Source organism: Rhinopithecus roxellana, chromosome 15 (assembly GCF_007565055.1).
Source record: "Rhinopithecus roxellana isolate Shanxi Qingling chromosome 15, ASM756505v1, whole genome shotgun sequence".
In the NCBI taxonomy this organism is placed as follows: domain Eukaryota; kingdom Metazoa; phylum Chordata; class Mammalia; order Primates; family Cercopithecidae; genus Rhinopithecus; species Rhinopithecus roxellana.
This window is the reverse complement of record NC_044563.1, coordinates 108,969,579-108,993,431: the sequence shown is the minus strand read 5'-3', so window position 1 is coordinate 108,993,431 and position 23,853 is coordinate 108,969,579. Positions and strand designations below refer to the sequence as shown.

At 41.3% G+C, this 23,853-nt stretch overlaps 1 protein-coding gene across 2 annotated transcripts in view; it reads right to left on the bottom strand.

Moving 5' to 3' along the window:
• Positions 1-1,412: 1,412 nt before the first annotated feature.
• Positions 1,413-23,853, bottom strand: part of PAMR1 (peptidase domain containing associated with muscle regeneration 1) — a 104,207-nt gene continuing 81,766 nt past the window's right edge. The window contains exons 7-12 of one of the 2 annotated variants that reach the window (XM_010358394.2): positions 21,427-21,477; positions 11,058-11,270; positions 9,193-9,259; positions 5,447-5,679; positions 4,005-4,297; positions 1,413-2,478 (exon numbers count right to left, since the gene is read on the bottom strand). In XM_010358394.2, coding sequence (XP_010356696.1) covers positions 1,942-2,478; positions 4,005-4,297; positions 5,447-5,679; positions 9,193-9,259; positions 11,058-11,270; positions 21,427-21,477 — 1,394 coding nt within the window. In that variant the 3' untranslated portion in view covers positions 1,413-1,941. The remainder of the gene's footprint in view (positions 2,479-4,004; positions 4,298-5,446; positions 5,680-9,192; positions 9,260-11,057; positions 11,271-21,426; positions 21,478-23,853) is intronic. The other variant, XM_010358395.2, reaches the window with a different exon arrangement.

Below are 23,853 nucleotides of genomic sequence, written 5' to 3'. Positions count from 1 at the left end.
AACCTTTGAGTGACCTGATAAATATTTATAGAATCAAATCCTCCAGCCTCCGTCAAGGCTTCAGTTGATGACAACCTCGGGTTAAGCTGCTCACCAATTCCTGACCCACTGACACTGTGAGAGAATAAACACTTACCATTTAAGCCACTAAGTGTCGGGTAATTTGTACTCAACCATTGATAACTAACACATCCCTCTTTGATTAAGCCAGGAGGATGGGCATGGAGGGTTGAATGAAAGGAGGAGGATGTGATTTATGGAAAGCCCCAGGAAAGGCTGACAAAAAGAGAAGTAGAAGAAATTCTCTTGTGGCTCAAGACCCAGACATGGGGGGAGACAGGTTGGGAAACAAATAAAATCCTCACCTCCTGTCTTGGGCTAAAGTCCTTGAGCTTTTTGAGATAGATTAAGGGAACAGGGGAGTTCCTGTTTGGGTCTACAGAAGGCAAATGTCTCCCGGAAAGCTCTGTAACAAGCCTGGCCTCTCAGCTGTCATGTGGTATGGAAAGGACCAAGAAGTTCCCCCAATCCCCCAAAGGAGGAATAGGAGGTTGCAGAGAGTCTGGCTGGGCAGTTGCCAGAGGTTGTCACTGTGGCCATGAGGCTGAGTGACCCAGACAAGGGTCAAACAGGAGTCAGTCTGCAGGAAGGAGGGCTGGGCCCCATGAAAGAGAGAACATAGCATAAGTTACACTAATTACAGACTCTAGCATTAAATGTCAGCAACAAAAAGACCCACCACACACACCCAAGAACCAGCAGGAACTTGGGGGTCCCCCACTCTTATCCCAATGCTTGAAGGAAGGTAAGCCTCCAAAGCATCAGCCTAGTGAAGAGAAAACTGGCGAGGAGAGCAGGGGAGAAAGGATAAAAGAGTAAGTCAACCCAAAAAGAGGGTCACTGCCAAAATTACTTAAGGTGTCTGACTAGACTGAATTCATGTTCTTTCCTTCACTATCCGGTGGGAAGTGAGAGTAAGGCTTGAGAGAAAAATCACATAAGTTATAGACAACAGTGAAGCTACAGTTTCTTGGCATATCTAAACTTAGTGTGAGTTAATATGTGACTCCAATTCATATGCTATAAAAACATTCCATGAAGATTTATGGAGGTTCAAAGCAGGACTTTGTGCTAGATCTAGAAGACAAGAAGCAGAGGCAATCCTAAAAATCATCGAATCTCTGGTGTTTCTGTTTGTGCCTTATCGTAGGGTACCCATGTCCCTCCTCCCCTGGCCCATGACCCATTGAGCTCTAAGAGTTGGTATTAAAAAGATGATATTGACTTTGTCAAACACACTATTTGGGAATGATAGCCCTTGGCACTATTTTAAAGGGCTATCACCAAGCCATCAGCCCTGATACATGTAGCTCTGAGAAACAGCATGCAGAAATAAGAGCATAGCACATTTGTTTTGTAGTTCAGAAGCCAACCCTTGTTTTATTAAAATGTGTACAAGAGATGGGGAAGGAAAAGGACCAGCGTGTACTGCGGCCATGTACACAAAGGCATGCGCCACATCCCAGTTCTGCTGCCCTGGGCTGTCCCATGGGCAGCTTTCTAGAACTTGAGAGCCTCAAAAGGGGTCTCATGAAGCCCAGATCTTCCCTGGTCAAGCTGATGGCATTCGTGACACTGAAAGGTGGGGAAGACCACCAGGTCAGTGGAGTGGAGAGGTTTTGTATATGGTCTTCTTTGAAGAAACTTACTTCTTGCAAGCCCTGGCATCTTCCAATTGACTGTCCTGTTAGTGGAGGCAGCATCAGCCTACCAGCAATGGAGGTCTACTCACCCTTCACTGAGTTTTGTCCCTGAAGTCAGAAACCCTGGCACAGCCAAGTTCACAGACAAAATCACACTTCAGGCCCACACTGCTTCACGCAATGACACATGTATAGATGGATATACAGAAACACTTCTCAAGGAGTGCATGAGCCTGGTTCATTTCATGTTTCTTTCAATCCAGTCTTTAAAAGGCAGCACCTTGGTGAAGGCAGTGGAGAGCCTGTGGCTGCATGTTTTATCATAGCTCCAGCTGACCAGTCCCATCAGATGCCAGCGTGGCTCAGGAGATGCTCGTCCCGGGAAGGACACAGCTGCGATGCCTCCTGTCTCTGCAGTGCAGATATCAGAAGGGGCAGTGGGGTCCTGGCTGGCACAGAACATGTTATCAGTGACACTCACTGGGATGCCATGGTCCTCATGCTGCTCCTCACACAACAGCGAGTCCACCACGCTGACCACCCCAGAGCGCAGTGTGTCGTTCTTGAAGCCAGGGCTCCTCACATCTGCCAGGACATTCCAGCCAGCCACAGTGATGTGGGACTCCTGGAAGGAAGTGCTGAGATCCCGACTGGCAGCAAGGCAGATGGGCTGGACTCGGGTGCTGATGCGGGCCTTGTCTAGGAGCTTCAGGATGGCGATGTCAGCATCAAGCAGGATGGGGTCATAGTTGGGATGCAGAATGATAGCAGAAATCTACAAATGTAAGGAATGGGCAGCAACGGTGAGGAGGCGCTCCACAGTGGACAAGAACAGGCAAGGCTTGGGGCTAAATTTTTGGGAGAAAATGTCTAAGAGGCAGCTACAATTATTTGGAGATACTTTACTCAAGAAATCATGGAAAACAACTGCTCTACTTCCAGGATTGCAAACCAAAGTGCTTTCTACAGCCTGGAAAGTGGGATTAAGTAAGTGAAGTGGACAGTTGAGGCTGCACAGCGATCTAAGGTGGGCAGCGGCCACATCACTGCAGTCAGCCACTCCATGCTGAAATGGGACCAGCATTCTAGTTTTGCCAGAAAATGAATTCCAAATCTTTATTTGAAATATCTTGATGTTAAACAATGCTTGCAAATAAATAAATGATTAAAAATATGTGTCAGCACCATCAAGGCACAAACCCTCACAGGCTAAGTTTTCAACCTCTGGTCCACCGTAAATATTTCATTTACATTCAAGTCAGCAAATAGAGCTATGCTCAGAATATTCCACAAGAGTTTTCCACAAAGTCTTCCCTGATTTTCCCAGTCCTTGCTGGTCATGCCTTTTGATGGGTGCCTGTAGGAGCACACATCTTGTAAAATTTTTATGCATATGTTCTATTACCTCAGTCTCCTTTGAGTATATTGCCTTGGGGCTTCTCTTGTGTCACACTGATTATGATAAATTTGTCTGTCTCTCCCACTCAACTGTGGACTTTTCAGAGAAAATAAAACACGCTCTATTCTTTTCTGTGTCTACTTACAGTGGAAGGCCCATTGTGGGGGCTCAACAATAGATGGACAGGCAGGTGGATAGATGAAGAGATGGATGGATGGATGGATAGATGGATGGAGGGATGGATGGATGGATGAATGGATGGATGGATGAACAGATAGATGGATAGACAGATGGGTAGGTGAATAAAAGGGAGGAAGGAAGGGAAAGACAGACATATATTATAAATTTGTTAGGAGTGTATCTAGGTTAAAACATCTCTGTCTACCTAGGACAGTGCCCAAATGTAATAGGTGATTAACCTTTTTTATTCAAAAAATATTTATTGATAATCTACTTTGAGCCAGGCACTGTGCCACGCTGTGAGGGTACAATGACAAATCGCAACATTCATGGAGCTAACCGTTTCAGGCAGAGCCAGCCATTAAACAAATAATTTCACTAATTTTTAATTTGTTACAATTTATGACATATGCTACCAAGTAACATATGCTACTAGGAGAAGTACATTTTGCTCTTAGGTGATTAACTTTTGATGACCACAGTGATAGATGACTTTGCCTCTATCTTGTTTATAAAATAATCAAGGTGAAAAAAAGACTCCACAGTCTTTCTAGATGCCCCCGTCTAGTATCTCACTATGAAATATTGAACACTGCTATATGCCAGGCTCCAGGCTGGCTGCTGACATGCTAAGGGGACAGGGCTTGGCATAATCACTGTTCTCCCATGCTTGGAGTTTTTTGAGCCAGAGCCCCAGCTTCCAAGTACAAGCCCTCTCTTACCCGTAGGCTCTGGATGGTCTTCTCATCCCGGTCATCATCCCGGTAGAATTTCCCCAAAACAACTTTCAGGTCTGCTGTCTTGATCATGGTGACCTTCCCCAGGTCAGTAACACAGTGGGCAGCCACCACCACGGTGCGCTCATTCACCAGGGCACCGCTGCAGACCAGGAACCATGCTCCCTTGTGAAGGCTGCCATCATGCACCCCGCTGGTCCTCCTATAGATGGCCGCCTGCCATGGCCAGCGCAACCCTTGGGTCTTCGGAGCAGTGACGTTCTCAATTTTCCCACAGACTATGGAGAAAGTACCGGATTAGTAAGATAAACTCAGACTTTGCCATCCAAAGGAGAATGTATCACTCAACCAGAGAGCACACATCTGGAAAGGTGAACCCTATGGGCGTGATGATCACTAAGCCAAGTAACCTGGTTTTCTTCTCCCCTTAAATATGAATCAACCCACCTTGACATGGCTAGCTATAAATCTAGGGTTAAAATTGGAGGCTTTGCAGTCAAATGAAACCTAAGTTCTGATCCCAGGCACTTACTATCAATAGAACTTTGGGCAAGTTGTCTAATCTTTTAGAGCCTCTGTCTTCCTGCCTGTAAAATGGATAGAACAGTAATAATGGTCTCACAGCTCTTGAGGAGATTAAATGAGATGGTACATGTAAACAAACTCAAAATATCCTGACTATCCTCATAGTCATAACCACAACGAACTAAACCATACTGTTCTCCTTTCACAAAAAGAGTGGGGAAGGCAGCTTAGTAAATGCAGGCCCCTAATCCAGACACTTCCACATATTATCTCAGTATTCATCATCATAACCTTATGATGTAATTAATACCTCATTACATTTTTTATTTTTTGAAGCAGAGGCTCACTCTATCACCCAGGCTGGAGTGCAGTGGCATGATCTTGGCTCACTGCAACCTCTGCCTCCCAGGTTCAAATGATTCTCCTGCCTCAGCCTCCCAAGTAGCTGGAATTATAGGCATTTGCCACTACACCCAACTACTTTTTTTTTTTTTTTTTTTGTATTTTCAGTAGAGACGGGTTTTCACCATGTTGACCAGGCTGGTCTCGAGCTCCTGACCTCAAATGACCTGTCCACCTTAAATAGGGGAGCCAAGATTATGTAACTTGAGGCCCTCTGGCACCTTTAACCCCTTTCCCCACTTGGTGACTTAATGACCCTTTTCTCTAAGTAAATATGACAGAATCACCCAAGAACTTATGCCCCTAAGATTTAATGAGTCAATTTCTCCTGGGTAGTAAGGTTAAGCCAAAGGAAAAAAAGTTCTAACTATGGAATTTCAGATATCACCAAACTAGAGAAAGCACTGGAGATGCTTTCCCAAAAGTCAGGGTTAATGGTTTTTCCCAGGCAGCCACAAAAGATGGAGCATGCTCAAGCCCAAGAATGAGCCTTGACTCACTAGGGATGCAGGATGGTGCCCGCCCACTCCACTTCCCAGTCCTCAGACATGTCCTCCGGCTGCTGCCCAGGCGGCGGTAGAAGGGTGAGATGCACTCATACTGGAGCTGGGTGTGCAGATGTTGGTATCCCGTGGGCAGATCTCCAAAGGGAAGGGCTGGCTTCTTGGTAGGGGTGCTCTGCAGTTTCTGCTTGCTGAAGGCCGCTGAGTATAGCTGGTGTAATGGTGTCTCCCTGGGTCAGGAAACATGCGCCCAGAGAAAGGGCAGAGCGAGAGAAAGTCATTGTGGCCTCTTTAGCATTCATGCCATGTCCCATGTAGATATTTGGTTACAGAAACAGAAAAAATCTCTCTCTCTCTCTTTCTCTCTCTCTCTCTGTCTGTCTTCTGAGGCAGGGTCTCCCTCTGTCCCTCACTCCAAGATGGAGTGCAGTGATGCGATCTTGGCTCATTGCAACCTCTACTTTCCGAGTTCAAGCAGTTCTTGTGTCTCAGCCTCCTGAATAGCTGGGATTACAGACATGTAACACCACACCCAGCTAATTTTTGTATTTTTTGTAGAGATGGGTTTTCATCATGTTGTCCAGGCAGATCTTGAATTCCCAGGTTCAATTCCCAGATTCAAGCAATCCACCCGCGTTGGCCTCCCAAAGTGCCGGGATTACAGGTGTGAGCTACCCTGCCCAGCCAAAAATGTCTTTCTCATTCTATGTCTCTCTGTTTCTCTCTTTCTGTGTCTCTCTCTCTCTCTCTCTCTCTCTCTCTCTCTCTCTCTCTCTCTCTCTCTCTCTCTCACACACACACACACACACACACACTTCAACTCTCCCACTGAGCAAATTCTCTTGTACACTTCAATCTTCATTTTATGTCTCCGTGTCTATTCCTGGCATGATTCCAACTGCTTAAGATTTTAACCAAAGAGAATAATATCTGGCATAATAGCTGCTATCCAAAGGTACATTATACATGCACACACACAGAAATTAATTGCAACATTAAACAGAAAAGGGAGTTAATTTGAATGAGCAAAATCTAGACTTTTTTTTTCTCCAAACATTATCATAATGGGGCAATATTAGGAATTGACTTGAACTAAACTGTGTTGATACAGTAGCTTGATTTAGCAATTAGCAGGTGTAATTAGTACACCTCAGAGAATAGAATTTTCTCTCAGGGCATATTGATTGGGAGAAATATGAAGCATTGTGTATAAATGGGAAAAGGGGATATTAAATGAGCCCTGAAGTTGGAGCCATCAGAGACAACTCAGGGATTCTTGGGGAAGATGTGCACACATTCTGCAGGTTGTGTTCATTTTATATTGGCACCTAATGACTGTCACCTGAAAAGCTGAAATTCCTTTAGGAATCTATGTTTTCATCCCTGTTTAATGAATGGGCAAAGGAAGCGCAGAGAGACTAGTGGAAGTACACAGAGGCACGCAGTAAAGAAACTTGGTACCCAAGGCAGTGCTTAGCAGTCACAATTTCCACCCTGGTGTCCCCACCACACCAATATGATATCATCATAAGAAATCTATTTCATATACAGTGCTTGGCTCAGAGCAAATATTCCAATCCTCTTGATTTCATTCAACAAATCTTTAGCTCATGTTTATAAGGAGGTCTGTAGCTCAGGGAGCTCCTGAACTTGCAAACAAGCTCCTCCCTTGGCCATGGAAGGTATACACTGTTGTTGGGGGCTTCTGGATGAGGAGGTAGCTTCTGGATGAGGAGGGATACCCTCCACTTCAGCAGCCTGTCTTCCCAACAGATACTTAAAACTAGTTTCAGCCTTGCTTTTTCATTTACTTGAGAAACCTGGCACCTTGCCACCTAACCTCCCATTAATATTGCTTTAAAAATAGGAAGCCCAGTAGTCTTTTTGAATAGTGCAGGGGCCTGTCTACAGCATGTGTCTTTGGGAAGAACAGGTTGGTCCCATTTAGTGGAGAGTCCAGCCCAGGAAAATCACACAGATCAGGAAAGAGGGCAGAATTTGAATTTCACTGCCACCGTTTCCAAGGAAATGCCTTGCCCCTGAAAGGAAAAAGACAAAAATGGAAGGAGACAGCCTGAGGAGGGGTGAGAGACTGATGGATATTCTGACTTATGAATATTCCAGGGAACTTGGCTGTGGTCAATTTCAGTCACCGGAATTCACTGTTACTATTTCTAACAATAGGTGAGAAATCACTTTCCGATGAATTATGTGTGCAAGGTGCTTTGCTACAGCCTTTACATAAGACTCAAAGTATAGTGCATAAGGGAGCAGACCATGAAGCCAGATACTGAATTTACATCCTGGCTTTGCCAGTTCTAGCAATGTGACATTGGACAAGTTACTTAACTTCTCGGAGCTTCAGTTTACCCCTCTGTAATATAAATAATAAAATCTATAATAAAATGGTGATAACAAAAATACTGACCTCAGAGGTTATAGTGAGGATTAAATGAACTAATGCATGAAAAGCAACTGATACAGAGCAAACATGCAATAAACGTTAGCTATTAGTGTTGCATATAATCCTTAAAACAATCCCCAGAGGCAGATTGCTATGATTATCCCTACTTTTCAAAAGAAAAAACTAAGGCTCAGCAGGTTTAGGAACTTGCTGAAGAATACCCAGCACTAAAGACAGAGGCAGACTCAGGTCTTAAACCTTTGTTTGTCAATCCAATTCATTCATTCAATAAATACTTACTGAATGCCTACTATGTGGCAGATACTGTTGTAGGCACTAGAACTTTCAGCACGAACAAAACAGATAATGTTCCTGTATGTGTAACTTTCACATTTTGGGGAGGGTGAGGGAGACAGAAATTGGACAAATAAACCCTTACAAAATATGTGAGACAACAGGTGGAGAGAGATGCCAAGATAAAAACAGAAACAGAGTAAAGGCTAGAGTATTCTGGCTAAAGGGGTCCACTAGACAGTCAGGGTGAAGATAGGATTGCTATCTTTAAAAGGATATTTAGGGAAGATTTCTCTCTGTTAGGCAAAAACTGAGCAGAGAACTGAAGGAAGAGAGGCATTAAGCCTCACTGAGATCTTGTGGAAGCAGGTTCCAGACAGAAGGAGCCACAGTGTCAAGTTTCCAAAGCAGGACTGTGCTTGAAGTGATAGAGGAAAATCAAGGAGGCCCATGTAGCTGAGTGGAGACAGTGAGGAGGAGAATGTAGAAGAGATGAGTAGAAAGGGGCTACTCCCTCCCCACCAGGTGGACCCCACCTTTGTCTTCCCAGGAGAAAGGCTGAGCATACCAGAGGGCTCACATCCTTCTGTGTGGCTGGTCATTTGTCTCTAGTTCCTGGGTTCCCCCAGCCTGCCTCATCTCACTGGTTACCTCCAAGCATAACTTCCTAAATTGTAGCTGGTTGTGTTTAACAGAAATGTCATCTTCCTAGAAGCTACCATAACAAGTACATAGTAATTTCAGGAAGACTCAAGGATTCAAGTCCATTTTCTCAAAGATCATCTGAAAGTCTTGCTTTCTACCAGTCGTCTACTTTCCCACGATCCAGTGAAATTTGTACATCTTCCAACAGTTGCTACCTCTTGGCTAAAGGCAGCTGGCTAATAAGCCTCCATCTAACAAGCCCTATTCTTTCATGACCAGTTAGCACTAAATGTCCCTAAGAAACCTCAAACCATCTTTGGCCAAACACAAGTGGGGAAGGGGAATGGAAGGGGAAATACTCATTAGCCTTTAGGGCAGAGTGCAGGTGTTTCGACCTCACCTTGACTGAACCTGCATTGGAAGAACTCTCCTTCTTACCAGGTCTGAAATCTTTGGTTCTCGGCAGGCTAGAAATAAAAAAGACAATGCTGCACAATCCTTTTCCATATTCACTGTTCACATTATTCAGTTCAGATTCATACCTGACTCCCACTTCTGGACACCAGGTGCCCATTCCCCAGGCTCTCAGAGGCACGACATGTCAGGCAAGCTTGAACATCTCACTTTACAAAAGAGCTTGCTGCCTTTAATCTTGATTGACAGCACCCTCTGAAGAATCTAAGAAGACCAGATGCCTCTGAAAGGCTGCCCCACCTGAGTGATTTGGGACAATGGCATCATAGAGTAGGATCATCTGTTCATGTGAATGTAATTAGCAAACTTGATCAAAATGGAATAAAATTCAAAGTGAAGGTTCTAAAACGTAGCCCACATGGGGAATTACAAGGTTCTCTTTTGACACCAGACAGCAGTGTCAACCATAGATAAGTCTTGGAAAACAGATTCCTTCGTGTTCTTTCTCTGCCGTTAAGGCCCCTAACAATCACTTGAGGGCAATTCAAAGCCCAGTTTAATTTTGTTGAAGTCTCTCTTTCTTCATGAGTGAAAAGGAATCCCTCCCATCTCACTTTCCCAATCAGGCAGCCAACATTCATCTAATTAGCAACTTAGAGAACTTTGGTTGTATTAATTTGTAAGAGAAGAGTGGACAAAAATCTCCAAGGACATATGTGACACCGTTCCCATACTTAATGAAATAAAAATCAGAATTTGTGCTGGTGGGGATGAAGGTCGCTTCTGGCTAAAGTCTAAAGTGATTTATTCCTTTCACAAACCATTCCCTTTCAATCCTTTTCCCATGATTCAGGTTGTTGACAAACACCCAGAAGGCAAAGTGGAGGATTAAGACAATTATCTGGATAATCTAGGACAAGGACATGTTTTCTTCCCAGTAAACAGCCAGATCATTGTGGCCTGCCCCCAAATAGAGAGGCTGTTAACCTGAAGCAACTAGTGAATCAATTCGGTGAGAAACTATACATCCCCACTGCCAATAGAGAAGGTTCAAACGTCTCTATTCAATATTCCACTTTTCTGTCCAACCTACATATTTAAGTTTACCCCTTGATTCCCAGATTGTCTCACTTTGAGTTTACCATGATGACTTCACTTCTGCCTACACCTCTTTTCTTTTCCGCTGTCTTCCATCTGGAATACCATCCCAACTCCTCTTCACATGTGCAAATCCTCCCCAGCTTTCCAGACTGGCTCCAGTCCTACTGGATTCATGCAATTGTCCCTATTTCAGGAACATTGATCTCTCCTTTTGCTGAACTTACACCACTCATCTCTTCCTGTAACTATCCCTTGAATGTACAAGGGTTTACTCTCTGTCTTTGTTTTTAAATATCTTAACATCTTCAATCCTCCCCCTCCATAGGCTGGTAGGGATGATGCATCTATTTTGTTCTTTTATTTCTCGCATCAACTTAATATTGCATAGAAAGTAGATAAGTGGAGCTACGTAAATGCTTATACATTACCTCAATTCTATACTTGGATTTGCATATATTAAACTCAGCCCTGTCATCTTTCCTAAATTGCTCTGATAACTACATTCCTCTTCTTGATCACCTCTCGAGGTGTTGTGATTAGGGAAAGCAGGTCCTCTTGAGGGGAAAAAAAAAAAAAAAAGAGAAGCAAATGTTTTTAGGATGGTTTCCAACCTCAGAGTTATATATGGTTTCAGAAGGGACTTAAGAGAGAAAGGCATTTTTCCAGGGGCTTAAAAACATGCAAAGGAGCTACCAAAAGGTCTAGCAACTTCATCAATGTCTGTAGACTTCAGAAACAATTGTAAATTACCTTTTATGCAGATGGGCTGTTTCCCTGACCACTCTCCATTCTGCTGGCAAGTTCTTTTCTCATTGCCACTAAGAACATAGGAGTTGTTACAAAAGAAGGACACAACGGTGCCAATTTTAGCATGGCGTCCATTGATAAGCCCAGGGCCCCCTGTTATTTTCTTGTACCCATTGACTGGGCCCCCAGGGTCTGAGCAGTTTCTTTCTTCAAGGACTAAAAGAAAGTAAAAGAAAAGGAGAATTGTTAAAAGTCTGAGTTATTCTATTTTAGAATAGAATCTTTCATGTTTCATTGAACTAAAAATACAATGATATAGGACTTGGTGCTCAAAAGTATTACTAAAAGAAATCGTATAATAGAAAATTCATGTATTAGACATGTATTTCCCTTGTTTTCATAATTTATTCTTAAATTGAAAAGTATCTAATTCTATATATAAATAAATTTGATGCCAAATCTGGCTCTTATATCATCTTGTCCATTTCTTTCTCAAACTGTAGGAGCTAGGCAACCCTGAGTAAAATAAATATCTCACCTAAATTTCATTATCGGTATACAAGGATTATTGATTTTCAGTGTTGTTGTATTATCTCCTTCATTCTTTAAAGCTTGGGCAATTAAAAACTATTCCATTTCCTATTTGTATTGTACCCAGAAAGTACAGCTGCTTAGAAATAAGAGTAGATACGTGAAGTTAATTTAGATTTCATATTTAATCTCTAGGAAAATAAGTGTGTTGAAAGTTATAGTTAAAAATACTAGAGGACAATATAATTGTAGAGAGACAATAAATTTCCCTTGATCTCCAAATACAACTTTCCATCTAAGTATTGATACTCATTACAGAGTTATCTCTATTCTTTGACTCCTGTTGAATGGCTATTTAAAGTAGAAATGGCATCAGCAGCTATTCTGAGCACTAAATAGGACTTTTTAGATACATTCTGGAAATATTCTATCAGATAGGTAACATATTTCTCTCAAATAGATTATGACACTGTACTGAACATGACTTGCCTAAGGAAACTGAGCTCCCAGAGAATTCAAACTGTGACTACTTGATTTGGGTACCACTCTACCAGCCTCCCTACTTTCTTTTCCCTTTTCTTTCCTTTCCTTTTTTTTTTTTTTTTTTTTTTTTTTTTTTTTTTTTTTTTTTTTTTGAGACATGGTCTCACTCTGTCACCCAGGCTGGAGTGCAGTGGCACAGTCTCGGCTCACTGCAACCTCCATCCCCTGGGCTCCAGTGATCCTCCTACCTCAGGCTCCTGAGTAGCTGGGACCATAGGCACACACCAGCTGATTTTTGTATTTTTAGTAGAGATGGGGTTTCACCATGTTGCCCAGGTTGGTCTTGAACTCCTAAGCTCAAGCTGTCCTCCCACCTTGGCCTCCCAAAGTGCTGGGATCACAGGTGTAAGCCACCACAACTGATCTTAGTTTCTTTTTTTTATAAATAATTTCAACTTTTATTTCAGATTCGGGGGTACATGTGCAGAATTATTACCTGAGTATATTGCATTATGCTGAGCTTTGGGGTACAATTGATCCTGTCACACAGGCATTGATCATGATATCCAGTAGTTTTCAACCCTTGCCACCTTTTCTGTCTCCTCTTCTAGTAGACTCTCTGGTTTCCTTAAAATCATTTATTCTAAGACACAGACAGGCTCATCCCTGTAAAACAGTCTCTGTGCAATGCAATTATGCTTTTGTTTCTTTCCTTCTTTTTAGTTTTATTTTATTTTCAGTTTCAGATACATGTGCAGGACGTTCAGGTGTCTTACCTAGGTAAACGTGTGCCATGGTGGTTTGCTGCACCTATCAATCCATCACCTAGCTTTTAAGCCCCCCATGTATTAGCTATTTATCCTGATGGTCTCCCTCCCCCCACAACCCCCCAACAGACACCAGTGTGTGTTATTCCCCTCCATGTGTCCATATGTTCTCATCATTCAGCTCCCACTTACGAGTAAGAACATTCAGTGTTTGGTTTTCTGTTCCTGCATTAATTTGCTGAGGATCATGGCTTCTAGCTTCATCTAAGTCCCTGCAATGGATATGATCTTGTTCCTTTTTATGGCTGCATAGTATTCCATGGTGTATCATGTACCACATTGTCTTTATCCAGTCTATCATTGATGGGCATTTGGGTTGATTCCATGTCTTTGCTGTTGTGCGTAGTGATGCAATGAACATACATGTGCATGTATCTTTATAGTAGAATGATTTATATTCCTTTGGGTACATACCCAGTAATGGGATTGCTGGGTCAAATGGTATTTCTGGTTCTAGGTCTTTGAGGAATCACCAAATTAGTTCAATCACCTTAAACTAATTTACATTCCACCAGCAGTGTAAAAGTGTTCCTATTTCTCCACAGCCTTGGCAGCATCTGTTGTTTCTTGACTTTTAAATACTCACCATTCTGACTGCTGTGAGATGGTGTCTCATTGTGGTTTTTATTTACATTTCTCTAATGATCAGTAATGTTGAGCTTTTTTCAAATATTTGTTGGCTGCATACATGTCTTTAAATTCATAAGGAACCAAAAAAGAACCCATATAGCCAAGATAATCCTAAGCAAAAAGAACAAAGCTGGAGGCATCATGCTAACTGACTTCAAATTATACTATAAGGTTACAGTAACCAAAACAGCATGGTACTGATACAAAACCAGTACCTTTGAGAAGTGTCTGTTCATGTCCTTGGCCCCCTTTTTAATGGGATTGTTTCTTTTTTCTTGTAAAGTGTTTAATTTCCTTGTAGACTCTGGATATTAGATCTTTGTCGGTTGGATAGGTTCCAAAAATTTCCTCCCATTCTGTAGGTTGTGTGTTCACTCTGATGATAGTTTATTTTGCTGTGCAGAAGCTCTGTAGTTTAATTAGATTCAATTTGTCAATTTTTGGTTTTGTTTCAATTGCTTTTGACGTTTTTGTCATGAAATCTTTGTCTGTGCCTATGCTGTATGGTATTGCCTAGATTTTCTTCTAGGGTTTTTATAGCTTTGGATTTTACATTTAAGTCATTATTCCATCTTGAGTTAATTTTTGCATAAAGTGTAAGGAAGGGGTCCAGGTTCAATTTTCTGCATATGCCTAGCCAGTTCTGTTTAACCATTTATTAAACAGGGAATCATTTCCTCATTGCTTGTTTTTGTCAGGTTTGTTGAAGATCAGATGGTTGTAGATGTATGGTCTTATTTCTGAGGTCTCTGTTCTATTCCATTGGTCTACATGTCTGTTTTTATACCAGTACCATGCTGTTTTGGTTACTGTAGCCTTGTGTGGTTTGAAGTAGGTTAGTGTGATGCCTCCAGTTTCATTCTTTTTGCTTAGGATTATCTTGACTATATGGGCTGTTTTTTGTTTCCTTATGAATTTTTAAATAGTTTTTTCTAATTCTGTGAAGAATGTCAATGGTAGTTTGATGGGAATAGCATTGAATCTATAAATTACTTTGGACAGTATGGCCATTTTCACAATATTGATTTTTTCTATCCATGAGCATGGAATGTTTTCCCATTTGTTTGTGTCCTATATGATTTCCTTGAGCAGTGGTTTCTAGTTCTCCTTGAAAAGATCCTTCATGGCCGGGCGCGGTGGCTCAAGCCTGTAATCCCAGCACTTTGGGAGGCCGAGGCGGGCGGATCACAAGGTCAGGAGATCGAGACCATCCTGGCTAACACGGTGAAACCCCGTCTCTACTAAAAAATACAAAAAACTAGCTGGGCGAGGTGGCGGGCGCCTGTAGTCCCAGCTACTCGGGAGGCTGAGGCAGGAGAATGGCGTGAACCCGGGAGGCAGAGCTTGCAGTGAGCTGAGATCTGGCCAGTGCACTCCAGCTTGGGTGACAGAGCGAGACTCCGTCTCAAAAAAAAAAAAAAAAAAAAAAAAAAAAAAAAAAAAAAAAAAAAAAAAGAAAAGATCCTTCACTTCCCTTGTTAGCTGAATTCCTAGATATTTTATTCTCTTTGTGGCAATTGTGAATGGGAGTTCATTCATGATTTGATTCTCTGCCTGTCTGTTGGTGTATAGGAATGCTTACGATTTTTGTACATTGATTTTGTGTCCTGAGACTTTGCTGAAGTTGTTTATCAGCTTAAGAAGCTTTTCAGCTGAGACGATGGGGTTTTCTAGATATAGGATCATGCCATCCACAAACAAAGAAAATTTGACTTCCTCTTTTCCTGTTTGAATACACTTTATTTCTTTCTCTTGCCTGATTGCCCTGGCCTGAACTTCCAGTACTACATTGAATAGGAGTGATGAGAGAGGGCATCCTTGTCTTGTGCCAGTTTTCAATGGGAATGCTTCCAGCTTTTGCCCATTCAGTATGATATTGGCTTTGGGTTTGTTATAAATGGCTCTTATTTTGAGGTATGTTCCTTCAATGCCTAGTTTATTGAGAGTTTTTAACATGAAGGGATGCTGAATTTTATCAAGGGCCTTTTCTGTGTCTATTTAGATAATCATGTGTTTTTCATTTTTAGTTCTGTTTATGTGATGAATTATGTTTATTGATTTGCACATGTTGAACCAGCCTTGCATCCTGGGGATAAAGCCAACTTGATCATGGTGGATAAGCTTTTTGATGCGCTGCTGGATTTGGTTTGCCAGTATTTTATAGAGGATTTTTGCATTGATGTATATCAGGGATATTGGCCTGAAGTTTTGGTTTTTTTTTTTGTTGCATCTCTGATAGGTTTTGTTTTCAGGATGATGCTGGCCTCATAAAATAAGTTAGGGAGAAGTCCCTCCTTTTCCATTGTTTTGAATAGTTTCAGAAGAAATGGGACCAGATCCTCTCTGTACCTCTGGTGAAATTCGACTGTAAATCCGTCTGATCCTGGGCTTCTTTTGGTTGATAGGCTGTTAATTACTGCCTCAATTTCAGAACTAGTTATTGGTTTATTCAGGGATTCAAATTCTTCCTGTTCAGTCCTGGGAGGGTGTATGTGTCCAGGAATTTATCCATTTATCATAGATTTTCTGGTTTATTTGCATAGAGGTGTTTCTAGCATTCTCTGATAATTGTTTGCCTTTCTGTGGGGTTAGTGGTGATATCCCCTTTATTATTTTATATTGTGTCTATTTGATTCTTTAATTAGTCTCTCCTTTCTTCTTTATTAATCTAGCTAGCTATCTCTTTTATTAATTTTTTTCAAAAAAACAGCTCCCGGATTTTTTGATTTTTGGAAGGTTTTTCTGTGTCTCAATCTCCTTCAGCTCTGCTCTGTTCTTGGTTATTTCTTGTCTTCTGCTAGCTTTGGAGTTTGTTTTTCTTAGTTCTCTAGTTCTTTTAGTTGTGATGCTAGGATATCAATTTGAGATCTTTGTAGTTTTTTGATGTGGGCATTTAGTGCTATAAATTTTCCTTGTAACATTGCTTTAGCTGCATCCCAGTGATTCTGGTATGTTGTCTCTTTGCTCTCAGTGGTTTCAAAGAACTTCTTGATTTCTGCCTTAATTTCATTATCTACCCAGGAGTCTTTCAGGAGCAGGTTGTTCAGTTTCCGTATAATTGTATGGTTGAGTGAGTTTCTTAATCTTGAGTTCTAATTTAATTGTGCTGCAGTCTGAGAGACTGTTATGATTTCAGTTCTTTGTATTGGCTGAGAAGTGTTTTACTTTCAATTATGTGATCAATTTCAGAGTAAGTGCTTTGTGGCGCCAAGAAGAATATTTATTCTTTTGTTTTTGGGGGAAGAGTTCTGCAGATATCTATCAGGTCCACTTGGTCCAGAGCTGAGTTCAACTCCTGCATATCTTTGTTAATTTTCTGTCTTGACGATCTAATATTGACAATGGGGAGTTAAAGTCTCCCACTGTTTTTGTATGGGAGTCTAAGTCTCTTTTTAGGTCTCTAAGAACTTGTTTTATGAATCTGGGTGCTCCTGTATTGGGTGCATATATATTTAGGAGAGTTAGCTCTTCTTGTTTAATTGAATCCTTTACAATTATATAATGCCCTTCTTTATCTTTTTGATATTGTTTGTTTAAAGTCTGTTTTGTCAGAAACTAAGATTGCAGCCCCTGCTTTTTTCTGCTTTCTATTTGCTTGGTAAATTTTTCTCCATCCCTTTATTTTGAGCCTATCTGTGTCTTTGCATGTGAGATGGGGCTCTTGAACACAGCACACCAATGGGTCTTCACTTTATCCAGCTTGCCATTCTGTGTCTTTTAATTGAGGCATTTAGCCTATTTACATTTAAGGTTAATATCATTATGTGTAAATTTGATCCTGTCATCATGATGCTCACTGGTTATTTTGCAGACTCGTTTATGTAGTTGTTTCATAGTGTCATTAGTCTGTGTACTTCAGTGTGTTTTTGTAGTGGCTGGTAACAGTTTTTCCTTTCACTATTCAGTGCTTCCTTCAGGAACTCTTGCAAGGCAGGTCTTGTGGTGCCAAATTCCCTCAGCATTTGCTTGTCTGAAAGAGATTTTATTTCTTTTTCACTTATGAAGCTTAGTTTGGCCGGATATGAAATTCTGGGTTGGAAATTCTTTTCTTTAAGAATGTTAAATATTGGCCCCCAATCTCTTCTGGCTTGTAGGTTTCTCCTGAGATATCTAATGTTAGTCTGATGGCATTCCCTTTGTAGGTGACCTTGCCTTTCTCTCTGGCTGCCCTTAACATTTTTTCCTTCATTTCAACCTTGGAAAGTCTGATGATTATGTGTCTTGGAGTTGACCTTCTCATGGCATATCTTGCTGGGGTTCTCTGGATTTCCTGAATTTGAATGTTAGCCTGTCTTTCTAGGTTGGGGAAGTTCTCCGAGATGACATCCTGAAGTATGTTTTCCAGCATGGTTCCATTCTCCCTATCTCTTTCAGGTACCCCCGTCAGTTGCAGGTTTAGTCTTTTTACATAATCCCATAGTTCTCAGAGGTTTGGTTCATCCCTTTACATTTTTTTTTTTTTTTAATCTAATCTTGTCTGCATGTCTTATTTCAGCAGGGTAGTTTTCATGTTCTGAGATTCCCTCCTCCATTTTGTCTGTTCAGCTATTGATACTTCTGGTTGCATTGTGTTTTTGTGTTGTGTTTTTCAGCTCCATCAGGTCATTTATGTTCCTCTCTAAACTGATTATTCTGATTAACAGCTCCTGTAGTGTTTTATCACGATTCTTACCTTCTTTGCGTTAGGTTAGAACATACTCCTTTAGTTCAGCAAAGTTCATTATTACCCACCTTTTGAAGCCTACTTCTGTCAATTCATCTATCTCAGCCTCAGTCCAGTTCTGTGCCCTTGCTGGAGAGGTGTTGCAATCATTTGGAAGAGAAGAGACACTCTGGCTTTTTGAATTTTCAGCATGTTATGTTGATTTTTTTCTCATCTTCATGGGTTTATCTACCTTCAATCTTTGAGGCTGCTGACCTTTGGATGAGATTTTTGTGGGGTCTTTTTTGTCAATGTTGTTGTTGCTTTCTGTTTTTCTTTTAACAGCCAGACCCCTCTTCTGCAGGGCTGCTGCAGTTTGCTGGAGGTCCACTCCAGACTCTACTCACCTGGGTCCCTCCCACACCTGGAGAGATCACCAGTGGAGGCTACAGCAAAGCAAAGATGGCTGCCTGCTCCTTCCTCCAGGAGCTCCATTGCACAAGAGCACCAACCTGATGCTGGCTGGAACTCTCCTGTATGAGGTGTCTGGTAACCCCTGTTAGGAGGTTCCACCCAGTAAGGAGGCACGGGATCAGGGGCCTGCTTAATGAAGCAACCTGGCTGCCCCTTAGCAGAGCAGGTGCACTGCACTGGGGGGAATCCCACTTGTCTGGACTACCAGCCACCTCAGAAGCCAGCAAGCAGGAAAGACCAAGTCTGTTGAACAGGAGATCATGACTGCCTCCCCACAGGGGCTCTGTCCCAGGAAGATTGGTATTCTGTCCATAAATCCCTGGCTGGAGTTGCTGGAATTCCTGCAGGGAGGTGCCACCCAGTGAGGGAGGAGGCATGGATCCAGGTCCCACCTAAAGAAGGAGTCTGGCCAAAATCTGCCACAGTCACTGTACTGCACTGTGAGGAATTCTTCTCCATCCAAACCATCCAATCTTTCTGGACCAGTGGGGAAAAATGGCCAACTGAAACCACAGTGATAGCTGCCTCCCCTCCCCCTGGGAACTTGGTCATCTTAGGCAGTCTCCAGCTTGCTGCCACTGGCCGCAACCCAAGCAGCCTCCGAGAGACTGCACAGCTCTGTGCTTGAGACCAAAGGCCCTGTTGGCACAGGCTCACAAGGGGATCTCCTGATCCATGGGTTGCACAGATTCATGGCAAAATTGTGGTTTCCCTGGCAGGGTAGCACATCACTCACTGCCCCCTTTGGCTGGGGTGGGAGTTTGCTTTACTCCATGCAGCTCCCGGCTGGGCCATCACTCCACCCTGCTTTTCCTTGCTCTCCACAGGTCATGACAACCACCTAGTCAGTCTCAATAAGAGGACCTGGATACCTCAGCTGAAAGTGCAGGATTCACTTGCTGTTTTCATTTTTCTCAGTGGGAGCCGCAGACCAGAGCTGCTTCTAATCGGTCATCTTGGCCCCCACAATTATGCATTTGATATGCTTTCTTCCCTGTAACTGTTACAACTGCCTTCCAAGCAACTCAGTTGCTTGCCTCCAGGCAAAAAAAAAATTCTCCATTCAGATAACACCTCTAAAATATTTAAGAATTAAAAATAAATAACTTTCCTATGTGCAACTTGGCAAGGCTGCAACAATTAGCCAAATCACTGGTTTGTCCACTCTAAGACCATCCATAGACTATGTGGAAGTTGATTTCAATGACACTCTGTATGCCTTTGGACTATGTAATATCAGCATTTTTTCTGGCAAATGAATCCAAAACTCCCATTTTATAAAAGTGTAAAAGTATAAAAAAGGGACCCCACTGAGTAAACTATTTAAAAATACTGTGATGGTATGAAAAGGGTAATGGGTTTCTTGAGCTTCAAGTGAACTCAGAAAACTCCAGTGCTTATATTTTCAGAAATGCCTCCATGATGTGGGAGGAAAACGCAGATAAAGCAGTCTATGTTGCCTCACTGATGGTGGCAGCTTCTAATAGCACAGACTCATTCATTCTGAAAACTGGCTTAATAAGCACCCATTGGGGCCCACAGACTGAAATTGTCTCAAAAACATAATGTTATGCCTGAAAGTTTTATAAAATGGAATTCATTGCAGACATAAAAATCGGGAGATTTCATTTAAAAATCTGTATTATTCATTTCTAACATAATTCAGATCTGAAACCCTGGGTCTGTATTCCCATATAGCAATAATCAACTGGAGTTGAAAAGTGTCTTTGCTTAGAAGGGAGCCCTATTCTTCACAGCCCCCAAGGGCTGCCTAGTTCTAGCAGGCATGGGAATATGTAGCCAATTAGCCTATTAAAGGGCTATAATTTGGGTAATTTAAGTGGAGCTTCCCATCGATTTTGACCATTGCTAGATAAAGCTCATAGCCAAGAAAGATTGAGTGATATTTAAGACCAGTCTTGGAATACTAAGAGAAAATGAACTATACTCTAGCCACATGTGCCTCAGCAGAGGATAAGAAATCCTTTTCATTGTTGGCTTTGACAGGTAAGCCTGATAGTTGGGTTTTTCTGCCCTTGGAAGGAAGTGCTTCCATGGTCCACTAGCCTCCCACCCCATTACTTTCCAAATGCAGGGTTCTAACGGCTCATAGCTCTACTACATTTAATGTGGGTTTAACTAGCAGAAACTTTAGAGAGTTTTTGAGCCCTTGAAAGTAACAGAGATTTAGAACAATTTAGATCCTTTGTTTCTTTCACTAAGCAAACTTTAAAAGAAGACTTAAAGAGAAACTGAATCAGGACATACAAACACTTGTGCCCAAGGCATATAGCTATATTTCCATAATGCTTAGATGTGTATTCTTTTATAATCTGGCATTTCTGAAATCAAAGCACATGGGATGGTGTACTTTTCATGTAGTATTTCTTTCCTCATAAACCCAGAAAAGCTATATTAAATCAATGGTACAACTTTAACTTGACAAGATCTTAGAATGGAGAACTATGAGAACCATTATTTAGTTTTAAGTTATTGCTTACAGAATGTCACAAGGATAGAGCCAAGTGATGCTTCTGAGTTAGGATCCAATAGAAGGTACAATGTACTGAATGTGTGTGTCCCCCCAGTATTCATATATTGAAATCCGAATCCCCAAAATCATGGTATTAGGATGTGGGGCATTTGGGGGTAGATTAGGTCATAAGGGTGGAGACCTCATGAATAAGATTAGTGCCTTTATAAAAAAGAACCCAGAGAGCTCTCCCACCCTCCTTCTGCCACATGAGGATACAGCAAGAAGTCAGCATCTGAAGCAAGCCCTCACCAGACAACGAATCTTCTGACGCCTTGATCTTGGACCTCCCAGCCTCCAGAACTGTGAGAAATAAATGTTTGTTGTTTAAGTCACCCAGTCTATGGTATTCTGTTGTAACAGCCCAAACTGACTAAGACAGAAGGCAAGACTGAAAATCAACAGAAATACAGACAATAGAAATACATTTATAAAGAATACAGATAATGTTGTTACCTACCACTACACAAAAATAATTATGCTGAATATGTTCAAGGAAATAAAACAAGATTAAGCAGAAGACTGGAAACCTTAAAAAAAAAAAAAAGGGAAAAACATGTAACTGAAAATTATAAGGGCAGGAATTTAAAGCTCAGTGGGTAAGTTTGATAGCAAATCAGATACCACTGAAGAGTATTAGTAAACTAAAAAATGGCTTAAAAACACTCAGAATGAAGCAAAAAAAGACAAAAAGATTTAAAAGGTATGGGAAAAAATAAGGGACATAGGGGATCGAGTGAGAAGGTTAAAAAATAAATGTAATTGGCGTCCAAGAAAGAGAAGGGAGAGAAAATGGAGTACAAATAATATGCAAAGAAATAATAGCTAAAACTTTTCCCATATTGATAAAAGACATCAACCTACAGATTCACAAAGTTCAAAGCCAGATAAATATGAAGCAGCCAAGGGGTGCAGGGGGGAGAAACTAGAACATACTTTAAAATAATTACACTTATTATCTCTGGCTTATAACATTAAAAATAAATTTTGCTTCTTTATAATTTTTTCCAAAGTTCTATAATCAGAAAATGTGACCCTAAAAGTTTGTTACTATTTTTGTTGTTTCTGTGGTTAAGTACATATCAAGCAAAATGGCTTGGGTCTTCCTGCCAAGTGTCTAAATCTAGCATTATTCAGTCTTCCACGCCTATTTTTATGTGTCCCCATAGTCTCACCACCCCATACAAATCTCTTTAATATCTTGCATAATCATAGAGTAATATAATTTTCTATGAAATTATTTAAATAAGTTTATTCACTAGACTCTAATGGAAAAAGAATGGCTGTCAGGATCAGATAGATATGAGTTCAGACAATCATTTGGTTCCCCAGTGTCCAGAGCAAGCGCATAGTAGGTGTTCAATAAATATTTGTTGGTGGATGGAAGGGATAAAGGGTGAAATATATTCATTCTTCCACTTAATGAACTAGGGTTTGGAAAAATTACATAATTTCCCCAAGCCTTGTTCTTCTCATCTGTAAAACAGGATAACACTTACCTGCCTGGGCTAGTTTTGAGAAGTAACTGAAATAGTACAGTTTCCTTTTCCCTTACTTGCCTTTGTTCACAAAGCCCCCAACTGCCTTTAAATGCCAATTTCCCAAATACATCTTAAAGAAAACCCCACAGAGAAGTATAAAAGCCCATTGTTGGGCCTATTCAAACGTAATGCAATATTCCACTCCATTTTCTGAGATCCTGGTAATGTCTACCCACAACGGGCTTCCATGCCTCATTCCAAGGTGTTGATCACACTTCTGGGTGCCAACCACGGTGTCCGTACATTGGTATCTTTTAATCCTGCACAATAAAGCCTTCAAATTGCATCCTATATCAAACAACCACTGGGTATTATTCTCTCTTATCTCTCATTTATTTTCTGTGCTTCCCAAAGCCACACTGTCTCCTATGATGCTTTTGAAGTTAATTCTAAGACTTGCCCTCCCAGTTTAGACATCTACCTGGTGGGTACATAGGCCATCTGCACCTCATCAGAGCTCCTCCCCAGGGTAAGATTTCAAAACAATCTTTTGTTTTTCCTATTCATTCTCTTTTTAGAAACCTTTATGTCTCCCCATTGAACTGATTTATGATTCTTTCCTATTTGAGTTTTTAATGAGTGTTTCATTTATCTTCAGTGGGATGGGGTTTTTTTGGTGCAAAGCCAAATGAGAATTTAAAATATTTGCATTTCTGGCCTGAAGGAGCATCAAGATCCTGCTTCGCTAAGTGAAATATTCTGTGATTAATAATAAATAGCACATTGCCATGCTACTTTCAGGATTCATCCTGCAGACAGAAACACACTAGGTTTAGCATGCCCTTACGTGCTATTGCATGAACAAAAAATAGGAATCAAAGGTGCATTTCTCTGGGATATTGTTTCAGATAAATATTTAAAGAAAGACCTTTCTTATTTTTGTTTTCTTTTTTCCTTTGGGCAATTATATGAGGTGGTTCACTGCCAGGTCAGTTTACAGAAGCATATGTGATGGTTTTGGAATGGCTCTATAGTGAACACTCAAGTCTCCCAGATTTCTTTTGCCAGCTCAACTTCTACATGAGTGCTTTGCGCTGAGAACTGGCACTTGCAACCTTCAGAGGACTGCCCTTGGACATGGCCACCATCCTGCACTTGTTATGTGTACTTCATATGAGCTGAAAAATACCTAGGAGAT